General features: G+C 40.8%; 1 protein-coding gene across 1 annotated transcript in view; it reads left to right on the forward strand.

Moving 5' to 3' along the window:
- Nucleotides 1–624: 624 nt before the first annotated feature.
- The window catches only part of LOC149300544 (protein patched homolog 1.S-like), a 35,371-nt gene continuing 18,823 nt past the window's right edge, over nucleotides 625–17,172 (forward strand). Inside the window, exons 1-8 of the mRNA XM_089485061.1 lie at nucleotides 625–813; nucleotides 2,371–2,563; nucleotides 13,177–13,366; nucleotides 13,893–13,962; nucleotides 14,046–14,137; nucleotides 14,939–15,137; nucleotides 15,266–15,387; nucleotides 16,614–16,761. Coding sequence (XP_089341187.1) covers nucleotides 625–813; nucleotides 2,371–2,563; nucleotides 13,177–13,366; nucleotides 13,893–13,962; nucleotides 14,046–14,137; nucleotides 14,939–15,137; nucleotides 15,266–15,387; nucleotides 16,614–16,761 — 1,203 coding nt within the window. The remainder of the gene's footprint in view (nucleotides 814–2,370; nucleotides 2,564–13,176; nucleotides 13,367–13,892; nucleotides 13,963–14,045; nucleotides 14,138–14,938; nucleotides 15,138–15,265; nucleotides 15,388–16,613; nucleotides 16,762–17,172) is intronic.

Consider the following 17,172-nt stretch of genomic DNA (forward strand, 5'->3'; position numbering starts at 1 on the left):
AAGAAGACATCTAGATAGAGAAGTCCCTCCGTGCCCCTGATCTTCGATCGTGCGCTGAAGCAGGCACACTTGGGTGGTGGATCCAGAGGAGGGAATCCGGGCAGCTTTAAGGAGCATCTTTCTTCGCTGTGCATGTGTCTTTTTCCTTGCATTTCCCGGGGATCGTGTGTGCGCAGCGGCCGCAGTTCTGCTGTTCGTGGCATTTACGCTGCGCTCCGGTCCTTCCCCGCACTTGGATCGATGCAGAGTAGTGTGAAGATCCAGGTCACAGGGCGACCCTTGGAGTGATCCTCTGAAGGGGGCAGTCGCCTGTCGCCCCCACCCCGGCTCTCCCACATAAACAAACAGTTTCTGAATGTGCGAAGCTGCAGAGACCTCCGGATCGCGAAATGTGGGGATGGAAGGCGCAAAGTTTGACTCGCCGCCCTCCAGCTCCTCGCCTGGAGCAGCATGAAGAAGAGCCCTACGCGAAGTGCTGTGCCAGCCAAGGAAGAAGAACCTACCGCCTGCGCCCCTTTTCTCCCCCGACCACGATCCTCGCCTCCCTGCACCAGCTAAGCCTCGGGGGTAACACGGTGTGCAATCCCCGGGCTTCCCCCCATCACTGCCCAAACCGGCCACATCATGGCCTCGGCTGCCTCCGCTACTGAGCCGCGGGGCAGCGGGGAGCCGGCTGCCCGGCCGAGGGCGATCAGAAGAAGGGGTAGAAGCCAGGGAGACCCGCACTGCAGAGTCGTAGTACCGCCTGACCTGGACTACCTTCAGCGGCCGAGCTACTGCGATGCGGATTTCGCTCTGCAGCAGATCTCGGAGGTGAGTGCATTCATGATCGGGTACCTACCGTAAAGAAGCACCCTATTAGCTGCTGCAAAGTCGTCTTTCGCACGTCCTAAACGGGTTAAACGCCAGTACTACCGACGGTCAGGGTGATGGGAGTCGTGGGCTTTATTTGTGTAGCCCGATGTGCACTCGCACGTGTTATTTGTCTCCCGTATTCTCAGGACCTGGTGGCAGTCGGTGGCGCTGCCGTGGATGCGGCGTGATGTCCCCGCTTCCACTCTGTGCCGTGTCCTCACTGCACACACAGCTGGCTTTTCGGTCGCCGCTGCTGCGGTGTTTGTATTACGCCCCCCCCCCCCCCTTTATATGCCCTTTTTTTTTATTATTCTACGTCTGAATGGCTGCCAGGCAGATTTTGGGGGGTTTAAATGGTGTATTTTCCTGGCCCCGCTCCCACTGGTGTCGGTGGGAGTCGTTGATTAATGCCCCCAGCGGCTTGGAAAGTAAGAAAAGTGAAAGTTGTAAACAAATTGACACCTGGGGTGATTGTTATGCTGCACAGGAGGACCCTTTCTCTAGCTGGCTGTGGATCTGGGGTGGGGGCCACAGGTTGGGGAGAGGTTATTTGCCCCCCCCCCACTATGCCAGCACACAGGTCCTATTGTAAAGGCTCTCAGGGTAACTGCCACAGGGTGTGAATTGGGTAGAGAGAGAGGCTAGAGGACCGTGTGGCTGCCCTCTCCCCATCACAAATAATGTCTGAAGGCTCTGATCATTCACAGCACTGTCTGCAAACACTATGGGAATTACTCATAACTTCACCACGTGGATTGCACTACTACACAGCCGCTCTGTTTGCACACACTGCCCTGATCATGGAATGTTAGGAAGTTTTTCTTTACCGCCAGGGTGGTAGATAAGTGGAACAGCCTCCCATCAGAAAGGGTAGAGGAATAAAGCTATCCTGAATCCAAGGAGACCAAGGAGTCTTCACATCAGGAGTAACGGGACAGAATAGATGAGCCGAATGGTTCTTATCTGCCGCCACAGTCTATGTTTGCGTGACACAAGTAACTCGGTGCGCGGTACCCTGTGAGTATAATACAGAGTCGTAGGATGCTGCTGGGCCAATACCTTTTACACTTGGCTTTTAGTGATGGTTAGTTTGTCACCCCGAATGATTATATGTGTTTTTGGAGTATAAGCCTTTTTAATGAAGCTAATTTGTAGCAAAGACAAAACATTAAATGAATTCCCCATCAGTGTACATTCCACCTCTTACTGACCTTTTCACCGTCTCCCTCGCAACTGGATCTAGTGATCCTTTAGCCGCTATATGAGTGTGTGTATATATATATATATATATATATATATATATATATATATATACCCAGTGTGAGTGTCGGAGGTGCGTGACATGAGCGTAGATGGATCACAGGTGGCTATGAATGACCTGGTGTAGTAGACAGTAGAATTTTGGAGTAACGTCACCTGATCAGCTCACATTAATATTTTTAACTTTTTATTCTTTTTTCCCACCGGTCTGTGACAGTCCGCAGCGTCTTCTAAACCACGTATTCTCTCTTTCAGGGGAAGGCTACGGGCAGAAAAGCTCCATTGTGGCTCAGAGCTATGTTTCAAAGACTATTATTTAAACTTGGTTGTTACATACAAAAAAACTGCGGAAAGTTTTTGGTGGTGGGCCTCTTGATATTTGGTGCTTTCGCTGTGGGATTAAGAGCTGCGAATCTAGAGACCAATGTTGAAGAGCTTTGGGTAGAAGGTAAGAAATCTTTTGTTTTGTCTGTCTGTCTGTCCGTCCGTCCTTAAAATCTGCGCATCTTATGATGGTGTTTGATGATGTCATCTTCGATGCATCATAGTGGTGGTTGCAGTCCACCAGGAACTTGGAGAGCCTTTATGGAGAACATTCTGGTGCAAACGTACAGCAGTTGCCATGGTAACCAATGGACTGTTTCTGCCGAACGGTCCACGTTTAGCTTGCCATAACATAGACATGAGCTCTATTGGTTTCCTGATGGCTGAACACCGAGTGGCGGCGTGCAGCTGGACCACCTCACTTTCGGGTGATTAGATTGTAACTTTTGTACCAGTTTGTTATAGTTTGTGATTTTAAAATGTATCCAACCACCTGGATTGCTTGTAAAGCGCTACGGCATCTGCTGGCGCTATATAAACAAATGTAATGGTATGGACGGTGCGTGGTTTGAGCCACGTTTTATCGGGTTCAATGGACTAGTATGAAAGTAGAGCAAGATATGCTTTCATTGGGGCAGGTCCTAATATCTACATAAATGCCTTCTGGATATCATTGTTAATCTTATTTTTTTGATGCCGGTGACAGTTTAACAACAGTTCTGTGTAATCTTTGATAAAGGCTTTGCTTACAAGGTGATATGTGTTAAGACGTGTGTTAACACGTTGTGTGTTTTGTGGTGCGTGTGTGTGATTTTTCCTTTGCTGGCCGTGTAGGCCTCTAGCAGGAGAACTTGCACACTGCAGCACGCAGAGCCCTGTGTGTGGTCCGGGTTTGGAAGACTTTCAAGTTTTAACTTCTAGGGGGGAGGGAGTGCGGAGCATATGTCTCAAGGTAAAATGAGGAGGGTGGGGGTGCGAAAGAGAGAGAGGAGAAGCAAAGCATAGGCCAGAACACATGTTTGGAGAGTAGATTAATGCTGCTTTTGGGAGGTGGCTTGTTTAGTGAGATTATTCATTAAATGATTACTTCTCAACATAAGAAGTCTGGAAAGGAATTTGTGATTTATAAAAATTTCTTTTCACTTTACATCTTTTTTTCCCTGTATATTTTTTTATCATTTGCCATGGAATCTAAATCTTTTAAATGCAAATATTTTTTTATTATTAACGACATAGCTGTGACGTGTAGTGGCTTTAACCTTGGGTCACACTGGTAGTTTTACGAAGTGGGGTGCCCTTTCATAGCGTTTACAATAAATAAGTATAAACATTTGAGCCCTAGCTTTCCAGGTGGGACCCTGGGCCACCTATAATATTAAACGGGCCCTGGGCAAGCTTCCCCTAGTGGCCCTCCTAGCCATGTGAGACCTGCTGCCAGCAACCTCCTGGGACATTCAACAGGAACACCCTACTAGTTTCTGATGGTAACTTTAAAACTTTTCCTGAAAAACTTTATATGCAAATACCACAATTTGGTTTTTAATTAGGCATGTGGTGATTGCATTTGTGTAACAGTGTTTTGTCTCTTTTATTAGTAAATGCTAACAATGAAGTTAGGATAATATAAGATTTTAGAAGAACATCTTAGAAACATTACAAGCGAGAAATCCTGTTAATATCAATAGTCGGCATCCCAAATACAATAAAACGCGTTGCCACCTTGAAGAAATGGAGCGCTGGCATATGACATCATATCTCGGCACGTCCTGTCTTAATGGCACATATCGCCTTTTAATGAACTCTATGGAGGCTGTATTGAGCGGGCAAAGTCTAAGCAGGCGAAGTGGGGAGATCAAAGATGTGCAGCTGGACACCAGGGGACTTGGTCTCCCGAGAGGGGGAACTGCCCCTCAATTTGGTACCAGGGGGACTGCCGGTGCCTTGGAACTGCCAGCTTAGGTCTGTAGCAAGTTTATTTTTTAGTTGTTAGATTAGTGAAAATTTTGGTATGATGGTTAAGGTGAATACACCATATTCTCCAGGCTATTTAAGGACATTATATGGTTTCTTTTGCTTACGGCCATTCAATAAAAAGTATCAATGGTAAAACCATTGGTCCCCAAAGGTGTCTTCTGCAGCATTTATTGAGAAAACTAAAGTCCTTGTCTGAGAGGGATACCTTTTTTTTATCCTTGGACTCCTGAAACCATAGACAGCCATTTAGCTATGTTTAGTGTTTTGTTCTCTAACTAAAAAATCACGCTATAAGAACAAATTATTTATCTCCACGTGTTACCTTTTTCGTGTGGCCTTTTTTATTCCATTGTGAACTGGCCAATTATTATGTCGCACTCCTGCTCCAGAAGGCGCACTCCATGGGTGGCAATGTGTGTATCTTCACTTAGGGGGATATCAGGACACTGACTCCTCAGACATACTAAACAAAGAGGTTCTTTCAAAATATTGAATGATCCTCATCATGCACAGGACTCGGTCTAGAACAAATAAGACCATAAGGATAATATAACATTTTCTTGTCTTGTGAACCTTCTAAACGGTAGCATAATCTGCATATCTGTTCTGTGTTTCTATGGTCCTTTCCCGCCTGAGAACCTTAAACAATTAGTACTTTCCACTTATTTCTTATGTAGATTTTATGTCGCTGATTCCAAAGCATTCTATTGCTAAATGTATTCAAAGGCTGAATAACTGTAATAAAAAAAAAAAAATACTCAGCTGCAAACCTTTATGCGTCATAGCCTCTACAGTCTGTCCTCAGATACCCCTATCTGGCCAGGATTGAAGGGTATCCCTTCCTGGGTGATTGCGTCTAAATGACTAAGCCGGTTGTTTATCCCACCAGATCTGTAAACTATAGTGCTTTAAGGGTTTATCCTTGCCAAATGGTTATTCAGTTGCTGAGATATTATGCTGAGAAAATGTTCTACAAACAGTTCAGTCAAGGAAAACCCTCTTCCTTCTGATGCCCAAAATGGACCAAGGTTTAATGACTACTAAGTCAACCTAAACATTGCTGTTCTCACAAGTAGTGTTATGGTTGGTGAGATACATGTGTCAGTTCTTCACTAGCGCTGGAAGCTACATAACAATTGGCCCTAATAGAGTCTTTATTGTGAGGAAATTTGGTAGAATGCACCCCAGATTCCAAATAATATCAGGACAGATCTCAAACATTCGGTTCTAATTCCTGTGAAGTTTGGAATCTTCCGTATGAAGTTAAAGGGTAACAGTTTGGATTAGTCTGCACTCCCTAGTAATTCATAAAGGTGGGCTTTCATGGAAAAGTGATTACATTTAATCATCGTGTAGCATAAAATTAAGCAATAAAGTGACTTATATAATATCTAATGCTTGGTAAATCTTTTATGGATTATTAATATTTGAGTATATGGATGACTTGGTACTATGTTTGGCGAGTACTAGGGTGGCATCTACTACTACTAATACATCAGTGATCACAGCCTATACTACAGCTCTCAAATCAAATGATCCTAGATGCTTGTTTAACAGGTGACATTGTATGTCCCTCAAGGAGCCAGAACAATAATTTTCTGTAGCTGTCCGACTGGCATATGATGGGCTGCATACGGATGCTAATGTCAGTGCACATCTCAACCAATCAGCTTCACAAACGTGGAGGAGATCTAGTGAAGATCCTCTGTACCAATCATGGTATCAAAATTTGTTGACCAGCAACTGTCACGTCCAGCTCATGGCAAAAACTTCTTAAGGACAAGCTGCCCGTAAAAACTCCTTATAACTTCTTAAGGACAAGTTACCTTCTCAACATAAAATGTTACTAACACTTTAAGGTGATTTATTAGGGTCCATGTGTGAACCTTTATTTACATATTCAATGGGGACATAGTAGATGAGTAAGGTCACTTTAAATCCCGCTCTGATCATAAAACACCATCGTTGCACATTAATTCACACGTAATTCTGTAAAATGACTTATTATTCTGTATAGTCGTAAACTATGTGTATGTTGGCCTATAGTTTTTGTTTAATCCATTAAGATGCAGGCGCAGCATTGCATATAGTCACAGTAATCCTTGATAACATACTCACCCATTGACTGTTCCACCCAAGCAGTTACTCGTAAATATGGCACTTTATGTTTTTAACTCGACATTTTAGGCCACAATGAAAAGATGAAGATTTCCAGATGTATGTATCTCAACTGATCAGTTTGTTTAGATTATGCTCTATGTCTGATGCCTAGCTGAGGCAAAGCTGAGGGTGATTCGTCTGGTTTCCACAAAGCCATGTTTATATTTAATTTGGGCTTCCCTTTGAAAGCTGGCCCTTCTCTGACCTCGTAGATTTGCATCCACAAAAGATGCAAACTAACCAATCTCGATTAAGAACCTGACTTGTCATAAGTATTGGGGGTCCCGTCACACTATATGGCCATATATTGTTTATATTGTATATATTGGTGATATAGCTTTACATAAGGGAACAGTAAAACAGAGCCCAAATATAAAAGCTTACAGTCTACAGCTTAATACAAGCGGGAAGTGATTTGTGAATCATCACCACCTTTTATTTATTTCACAATTTTATGTTCAAACAAAACAATTTCTTTTTCCCCAAGTGACCTGGGATGATCTTGGTTTATCATTGTTTTGGGTCACTATATGAAGTTTATATGTGAAAATGTATTATTTTGATAACCGAACAAATCCCCAAATCAATCATAAATCACTCTTTGTATTAAACAGAGTTGAGAAGTTCATGAAGAGGTTGGGGGGCTTCAGGTGGACTGGTGTTCTTTGCGACCCTTCTTCTTAAAAAAGAAAAAAAACTTGCAATAAGAATGCAGCGTGTGACACGCATATAATGAGCTGAAGCTTGCAATTTATTATTCTGCTATTGTGAGCAATGTGATATTTCCTGGGATAATTTCCTTGGGGTTCTAACAGGGGGGGGGGTGTTATGCTGTGCTGGCCTTGTTCCCGTTGACCCTTTCCTGGAAGGACATGTGGCTTCCTCCCTGGCATTTAAATGGTTAAAATTGTCTCCTACTCTGTTGCAAACCATACTTAATGGGCTCATTCAGCACTACCATATGCCTTTATCAATGCATCAGCCGCCGCTTCTTTGTTAATGAAGATTCCAGTTGAATAAGTACACACATATATACGTGATAATGTGTAACGAACTAAAGCGTGCATCGCTTAGGTGTTTTGTGTTTTTTTGCCTCTTGAATTCATTGCTTAAGGTTTTTTTGGCCCCCAGCTCAGGAATCCTAACCAAAATGCCAGAAGTATTACACAGTCAAAGACTGCAATGTAAACAGTGCTCTCTGCCATAAGAACAGGGTGGTCCATTCCCCCCCCCCTCTAGGAGGGAGGGAGAGGAGGGGAAAAATGCCTCTGCTCACAGCACAGTAGTTGTAGTGTTATTTGTGTTTTGGCTGCGGTGTTGGCTTTTTTTTGTGCTACAGTATGGGAGTACAGATGAATTAATATTTTGGGGCTGGCAGAATCACGCATCTGAAACCGAGATGGTGGATTGCAAAATATGGCTTGGATATAATTGTGTATCTTGGCTCACCGATAACGCAGAAGGATGTGTGGGCAAAATGTATATGTGCGTGTGTGGATTACGGATGAATACCGCACAAAGTGTATCCTTGTGTGTTTATATATGGTAATTATTAGACTAAGGTAGCCTAAAGACACAAATATACACATTGTGCTAAAGAAGTTGTCACCATGGAAACCAATAGGATGCCCTTGCTGATTGCCCCGCATTGAATACTTCTGCCTATATTTACAAAGTGCTTATTTTGTTTCAAAGTACATATTTTGCCGTTTGATACCTATGGCATACGTAACCTTTGGCACTTCATATGACCTCCAACTCTGTTCATGCTTAGCCAGCCAACGGGAGCAGAAGTCCACAGCAGCTGGAGTACCGTTGTAGCTCATGTTTATTGCTAGCTGCTATCCGTATTGGGCTAATATATGGGAACAGCTGGGAAGGAAATTAAGGAATGTTAAGACTCAAACAAGAGTCGGACTTTTGCAGGAGGTCGCAGGGCTTAGTGTGGAAAGGAAGATAAGGGAGGTGTGTGTGTTCAACATGTCCTATGAAATATCCAGTGCCGATTTTCGTCACCTCCATTTTTGTTTGTGTTCAGAAATGCCTCTCCAGCAGCGGAACTTGGCTTTAAAGACAACTAATCGGCAAACTGTGCAGACCACAGAAAAGTTGCTGCATTCCCTGTTGCTGTAGTCAAACTGAAACATGTCTTCCATAAAAGTGTGGCTCTTATATTAGTTCTGGATTTTTTACTTTACTACTCGGGATCGTGGGGTACCTTAAGCGGTCTCGTGCCGTTCAGATCTCACATCTGCTTCCATAAGTGGAAGATGTAGAGGCATTGCCACCAGGCAACACAAACCAATCTCTCCCCTTGCGGTGCTTAAGGCCACTTGCCCCACTTGGCCCAGGCGTTGGGATCTTCTGCTGAGACCTGCTGAACACCACGGCTTCAACAATAGAAGTGTCCTATGGTAACCTACTCTGTTAGTGATGCAGTACTTGCTTGTGTGTAGTGATCAGGGCTAAGCTTCCTTTCAGAAAGTTGAAAAGATTTTTTTCCTTGGACATTGGGCCAGATTCTATAAAGAGGGGATTCTGGTGCACTCAGTAGAACATTCCATCGATTGCTATGGAGACTGCGCCGCGTTTGGAACTGTGCAACGTTAATATGGCCATTTGTCTGTCTGCACATATAATATCAAAATTTTGTGGAGTTTTTCCATGGATTCTTTTTAAAAAATCTGATTTTTTTTTTTTCCTTTTTTGCTTCCCACACCAATTGATTTATCATTTTGCTTGCGAGCAGCCTAAGAGTGTCAGGGCACGAACACACTCGCTTCTCTATCGTAACTTTTGTTGCGGCCCGAAACCAGTTGACTTGAATACATTTTTCTGTGGCCTGAATGAAGCCAGCAACGTGGAAAAATCTTGCCATTCAGGCCCGTCTGAATGTACATTTCAGCCACACAGTAAGCTGCATTGGTAGGCAGTGGACTGCTAAATGCAACCATTTTTTGTGGCAGAGAGTTAGACAGGTGATTAGCATAATTAGCACAGAGTAGGCTATACATATGGTAATGTTAAATGTGTAAATGCCAGCTGCGGTGTAAAATTTATGTCAGAGTTCGACAGGGCTGTGCGAAAGTATTGTGTTACAGCTGCAGGTCAAAGTCTCCTTTGCTTACACCCTATTCTCTTTTTTGGTGAATGCGGCATCAGAAGAGAGAGAAGGAGAGAGAAACGAGCGAAACAGAACAGATAAGGCTTTGATTTGAGCAGCACAGTCCTACGCAATACAGGGGAAATTGTTTCTGTTTTGCATCAAATCTTCAACGTGTCACACTTTGTTTTGTGTGCCTTATTTCTAACACTGGTGGAGAATACGTGTGTTATCGTACAATTCTTTATATATTTGTGCGACTTATTTTTCTTTCCGCGGCCTGGTTTGCACCAGCCGTATGTTAAAGGCGCACGATGAAGCCGGTCTAAAGTGACAGGTTTAGATGTAATGGGAACTTGTCAGTGTCACACCGTTTTGGGGCTGTCTAACTGAATTTGGAACCGCAGCCAAAACGTCCCTCCGTGGTTTTTATGTCTCGATTTCTGTACAGAATCCCCATGTTTCTAAACCACAACATTCTTTATAAATTAAAAATGACCTTTACTGATTTGTACGTATTCTGCACATTAAATACAAATCATTTTCTTGAAGTCATGTTGAAAGGTAGACCTGTTGATTTTTTATTTTTTTTTAAACTTTGTAATGATTTTGTGTCAAATATTTCATTTTTTATTTTTTTTTCCTAATCTGCTCGTAGTGGTGGTGTTGACAGAATATAGTTCACACCACACTGACCTTGTGATGAAACTTCCTCATGGCCGCAGGGGGTCCTTATGAATCAAGTCTTAATCCAGCTAATCCTGATCGCAACAGAAATCATGAAAGTGGCCCCCATCGCACTGTGTTTCTCCGCACAGATGCAGAGGGAACAGTGCTTTTGGTATAAATCAGGGCAGCGTGATCTTCCTCACAGGCTGTGAAGCTGGGTTCTTCTTTGTGTCCTGCCCCATGTGGCTTCAAGTAGGAAGCCAATGAAAAGAGAGTCGGGGGGGAATAATGCTCAGAGCCATGGAGTGATGTCAGCCTTATACAAGTAGAGAGAAGAGAAGCAGGGTTAACGTTATACAACGCTTTAAATAGACCAAGAAAGGGGTATGGGTTCTGAGTTTGTTTTTAGTTCTTGCATGGGTCGATTACCTGGCCTAATAACTGATTTTTTTTCGTATTACATTTCCTTTACGTCAACTGTTTCAATGTGTTTCTTGCCTACTACTACTACGTTAAATTTACTATCTAGATCGTATCTGCATGCTTGTGGCAGAAAATGCTTGTGTGTGTGTGTGTATGAAATGATTGTGTGGAACGCAACTTCATAACTGAAGAGGAGGAGAGGGGAGTCGTTCCAAAAGTGTAGGGTGGTTTTAGCCTTGGCCGACAAGGGTTTCTTGTACCTGCAGTGCGGTCCGTTAAGAATTTATGACACATCCAACTTTGTGTTTTGGTGGGAATGTTGGAAATAAGGAGATGTGGAGATCTATCACTGGCAGCAGTTTCAGGCTGGGGGAGCACTGTTCTTAACACCGGGAGCAGTTCTGTTTTACTATAAAGCTTCCAGTTGGGAAGTTCTTTCGGCGATGGCATAAAATCATCTGGCAGTGAATCCTCACGCACAATCCAGATAATTGTCCTGCCAACCATCTTTTTCTTTTTTAGAATTTCATGTTGTAAGTCACATATTTTTGTAGGCTCATACATTTCGTATGCATTTGTCTCATTCCGTGTCCTACCAGCTTCTGGGCTTGCAGAAGATGTGTTTGACCAAATGCCCATCCTGCTTGCAAGTACGCAGGTGTAGAATACGCCAGGGGGGGGGAATTAATGAGGGGACATTTTTTGTTTGTACTTTTTATTGGGATGGATCTGGCTGTTCAGCTGTACACTTGTATTATGTGAAAAATGCTAAATTCAGCAGGTGGAACAGCACCTATAAAGTAGAAGACTACTGCATGAAGAAATGAGGTAGAAGAAAAACCTCTTCCACCAAACAATAATATTGTATAAAATCTTAACTTCTGTCGGTCTCAAAACAATGACACACATGTTTGGAAATACTTTGAAATGCAATGTTAGGAGGAGTGTTTGTTTTAGTTAAGTGTTTCTTCTTTTTCTCCTTTAAGCTAATTAAGAAGAATGTCAGGGTTAGAATGTTGACTACTATGAATGCTTCATGTACATCTTTTGTAAAGGACAGAACAATGTCTCATACAGCCTCATCAACAAAGAATGTATATTTAAGTACTTTGCTATTTAAATTCTTGGTGAAAATGTCTGTGGTGGATTAAAAAAAACACATTATTGGTTCCATAAGGTTATTGTTGACCGTAAGCCTATTTTGAATGCAATGCCAGCTAGTGACATCACTAATGATGGCCCTAAAACAAATTCATCATTTGTCTATTCACCAAACCCAACCTAACAGTTAATTTAGAACTTTATGTGTATAATTTTGGCGTGAGCTTACAAAAGGACTTTTACTGTGGTTGTATTGCTTAAGTAATGCCAAAACACTTAGGGATTTAACTTGCCAAACCATGTAAGCCATTCTGCTAAAGTTCAATACAAGCTTAGTTAGTACTCGTAGAAGTACCAAGCCCTGTCCATAATTGCACCTGAGCTGTAATGTCCCAGATATTCCCTGCTTTTAGTTTTTTTTTTTTCTACCAGCAAATGCAGCCACTCCTTTTGGCTGTAAATTCAAAGAAAGAGCAGTAGTAAAGTAACACATTTTTCGTGAGTCACTATAGTTTTTAGATGTAAATATTCATGTGTTACTGTTACTTTAATCTTTTCATAGTGTTAATGGCCAGATAAATGTCTGCTGCCCCTCGTCGTCCAACTTGGATGGGATGTGTCTTATTTTATGTTTCCTTGGCTGACTGTGACGCTGATGATGTATACTATACAATGGTTTGATGTCATATGCCTTTAGTAACTATATCTGCGATTCTTGAAAATGTAATGATGCTTCTCTTTGAATAGCTACTTGTAGAATAGTTTGCTGGGGATTGGGCCATACCATTTCATCTTGCTAACATTATGTGTAGACAAATAAGTCTTTCGGGTATCTTTATTTTAATTTCTCGTCAAGCCTAACTTTTGTAATGTTGGTGTAAAGGAAAATGACTTTCAAGCTGCCAATTGTTTTTTTTCTTTCCTTTCCTTTCCTTTTTTTGTCCATCTTTGTTTTTGGTGGGAGTCTGTACGTGAAAACCATTGATCGTGAAATGTGCTATAGGGCCAGACTGTTTATACAAGTGCAAGAAATTGTACAAGAAAATTTCAGTCTGCTCTGCAAGGAAAACCTTCCTCAAGTGATTTAGTTTCTCCATATGGAAGTCTTATATTGGAGAGGGGGGATGGAAAAACGCCAAGTGAAATTAAACCTTTTTTTCCTTTTTTTTTGTTAAATATATATTTAGTGTGGTGCTCCAACACAAGCTTTAAGTCTATATTTGTGCTATGAATTGCAAGAAACCTTCACAATTAAGTAGTGTTTGTATACACTGAAATACTAACCTAAAATGTATTTTGCTTATTAGTTGGGGGACGAGTAAGCCGAGAATTAAATTACACACGTCAGAAGATCGGAGAGGAAGCTATGTTTAATCCGCAACTTATGATCCAGACTCCTCTAGAACATGGTGCCAATGTTCTTACAGCTGAAGCTCTGAAGCAACATCTCCACTCAGCACTTGAAGCCACCAAGGTGCAAGTCCACATGTACAACAAGTAAATGTCAAATCTTCAGACAATCCGTTATTTTCTTTATTTTCTTATTATTTTCTTATTACCTTCATTAGAAATATTATTGACAAGATATATTTTGTTTGTGCCTTTCAAAAGCCACCTATGACTACCTTGACTGACTTTCAGAGAAATTACCCATAGAAATTCTATTGAAATCACCTGTTTATTTAAGATATGTGAAACCTACAAATGGAAAAAACATTTGTATTCTTTGAATAAAACTAACTCATGGAGTGTTCTGAGTTAAAATATGCATTGCCAAATACCCGTTGGTCTCCCTATTGGTCTCTTAATGTATTGTAATGTCAAGTTTTAGTCTTTCTCATCTATTTTGTCTAAGAGATAGTACATTTTTATATTTCTTTAAAGTAAGCAAAATATACGATATATAAGATTTTATAATAAAAAGGATTTGTTGCATGATTAGGATTTTTATTTTTTCCATATAATTTTTATGTTCTTTTTTATATATATATTTACAATTATTTAATATTTTCATAAATTTTAGACATTGGAAGCTGGAAAAATTATGCTTTAAATCAGGAGAACTTATTACTGAAGCCGGTTACATGAGCCAGGTAAGACTTTTTTTTTTTTTTTAATAATAAATACATTTTTAAAAAATTCATAAATTTACAGCTGTCTGTGATGTGTTTCCTAGATTATAGAATCTTTATATCCCTGTTTGATCATCACACCTTTGGATTGCTTTTGGGAAGGTGCAAAACTCCAGTCTGGAATGGCCTATCTTCCGTAAGTATACTAGATTTTTAAATAATAGTAACTAATAACCAAAAGGTTGTTTTGTTCTTCTCAACTACATACATTGTTCTTGGTAGAATCACATATTTTATTGTTCAGAGATTAAAATCCAACCAAACCAAGTACTAACGGCGAAATAGGGGATGACACACAAGATTGAGTTGCCTTTAAGAGACTCCTGCTGTTTGGATGCCAAATATCTAGTGGGAACCTTTTACTAGGCTAGCTTGGGAACATGCTTATATAATTGAAAGCATTGATGAACCAGAACATACTGGGATGCTTTTCTTTAGTTAGTTTAGTGTTATTGTGACACACACATTGCACTTTCCATCTTGGGAATCTTACAGTTGAGCAACTTTCTAATTTCATAGTTCTTTAGTTAATTGTTTTGTGTAGCTGGCATGTGCAAACATTTCTGAATAAATTGTGTCTTATTTGAACTTGTGAGTTAGTGTCTGCGTAATTGCCCCTGTTTTCATTTGCTTGTTTTTGAAGGAAAAAAAAAAGTGATTTGCTATGGGCATCCTCTGCTTGACAGTGTACCGTTATGGATGGATAAGTGTAGTGTTCCTAGGGTTTTTAGTTGAGAGAATGGCAACAATGACTGAACCACAAAATAAGACAACCAGGAATTCTAGTGCTCCTATTAGTTGACCCCTTTGATGCCTCAAAAAGGAGAGAGGTTGACAGCAGACTCTGACTCTAGTCTCTGTTCTTATTTAGGTGCAGGATATGCTAGGTTTATTTCCTTTGTACGTTTTTTGTGCTTACTCTGATTTTACTTTCTAGAGGTAAACCACCTTTGCAATGGACAAATTTTGACCCCATGGACTTGCTGGAGGAGCTAAAGAGAGGAAAGTTTCAAGTAGACAGTTGGGAGGAGATGTTAAACAAGGCAGAGGTGGGTCACGGTTACTTGGATCGCCCCTGCCTGAACCCATTAGATTCGGACTGTCCAACCTCCGCACCCAATAAAAATTCAACCAAAGTGAGTAAAAAAACACATACACAACCTGTTTGTTTAGGGTTTTTTTTAGATGTTGTGGTCTTGCGTTACATTGTGTTTGATTAACATTATAATCTCATAATATGTTTCTCCCCATATATATCCTTTAGCCTCTAGATATTGCCCTTGTCTTAAGTGGTGGATGCTACGGCCTTTCAAAAAAGTATATGCATTGGCAGGAAGAGCTCATCATTGGTGGTACGGTTAAGAATACAAGTGGAAAACTTGTCAGGTAATTGTGCTGCAATATTATAATGTGGATTCTTCATCAGCTGCCGTGTAGGTACCTGGAAAATATGTTCCAGGCCACTGTGGCTACAGTGCATTCAATTGATTACAACGTAACATAATCTGTTACGCTCACAAGTGTTTTCCAGTCGAAACTTGCCAAACAGCTGCTCAATTAAAATCATGAATAGGACATTTATTTTCCATTGATATATTGCGATGAAAAGGTCCTTAAATTTAGCACGCTTTCATGAACATGTTAATGATGTGCATGTGTTTGTGGCTCTTCCTTAATCTATCAAAGTGCCAGGTTTTCAGATATGTTTGTAGACCGTATTTTGATAACGCCTCCGTTTTGCAAATGGCCTGTGGTATACCGCCTGTGTGTGTCAGAGAAAGTGTAACAACAGAACTAATACCATTAAGTCCTTGGTGCATCTGGAATGCTTTTGATGCTAGGGACCTCCTAATGGGGCTGTAGATGCATATCTTATTTATCTCAGTCTCTTCCCTGATCATGGAACCTTTACACTTAGGTGTGGCTTGATCTATTATCACCACAGTTGGGTCTCTGGGCTGCATTCAACACACTAAGGTCAATAAAACATGAATTCTCACCTTCCTTTAGAAGATGACAGAGATAAATTCCCAACTACTATTAATTCTAAGTAAACTTGTAATCAACAAGGCACCACATATAAGATCTCTGCGAAATCTCTGCTTCTAGGAAATCAATTTGCTTGCTGGCTCCTGCAAGCAAATTTTGTCTATCGACATGTTGATAGAACAATGTTCATCTTTATAAAAATCACTTACTATTTTAGCTAGACATTCCATCATAGTTTAGTTTTTCCATCATGATGCACTTTTAATGAACTTGAATTGCGTGATACGCTTTATTAACTACGGTATATGGTCGCAATGTACCGTGCATCGTGTGATGGCTTAGTATAGGGACGCATACATTTCTGTTTAAGCAATATATACACTTTGTGTACATTACAGATTCCTGCAGCGTGTCAAGAGTTTAGTCTGGTATATCTCTAAAGAAAGACAAAAGTATCTCTGCAGACAAATTATTGCTTATAGCACAGAAAAAAATATGCTTGAAATATTTTTTGTACAACAACCACCTTCCATTTTTTATGATAAAATATTAACATTGGAAAGACTATTTAAGTAATATTTGTTTCAAACCATTTGTTTAATTTGTTTTTGTTTTTTTTGCAGTGCCCAAGCATTGCAAACCATGTTTCAACTAATGACTCCTAAACAAATGTATGAGCACTTCAAGGGATATGATGAGGTTTCCCACATAAATTGGAACGAAGACAAAGCCGCAGCCATCTTGGAAGCCTGGCAGAGGACTTATGTTCAGGTATGCCAGACAGATTGTATATGACTTATGCTTGGGTATGCCTAGCAGTGGGTCACTTTAAGTAGGTTAAGAATCTCATACATGGTCTGCTAGACTTGAGGTGGGCTTATCTTCTCTTAATTCTTGCCACCACAAGTGACCTTCACACTGTTCCGACACAGCAGTGCATTCACACGATCTTACTTACATGTTTGATGAATATTTCATGTTCACATGTAACATTTACAAAAAATAAGATGGACAATAATGGACATTTTACCATGATGCTTTACTGAATATTAATGCCAATTTTTATTTTATTTTTATTATTTTATTTTCGTATCTGAATGTCTTTTTTTTTTTTCTTCAATGCCGCATCTTAGCTCTTCTAATTGCATAATAGAAATGTAGAGTTCTTCTGTTAATAGGCTT

The sequence above is a fragment of the Sceloporus occidentalis genome, unplaced genomic scaffold (genome assembly GCF_023333645.1).
Source record: "Sceloporus occidentalis isolate IW3139 unplaced genomic scaffold, rSceOcc1.0.p SCAF_24, whole genome shotgun sequence".
Classification (NCBI taxonomy): domain Eukaryota; kingdom Metazoa; phylum Chordata; class Lepidosauria; order Squamata; family Phrynosomatidae; genus Sceloporus; species Sceloporus occidentalis.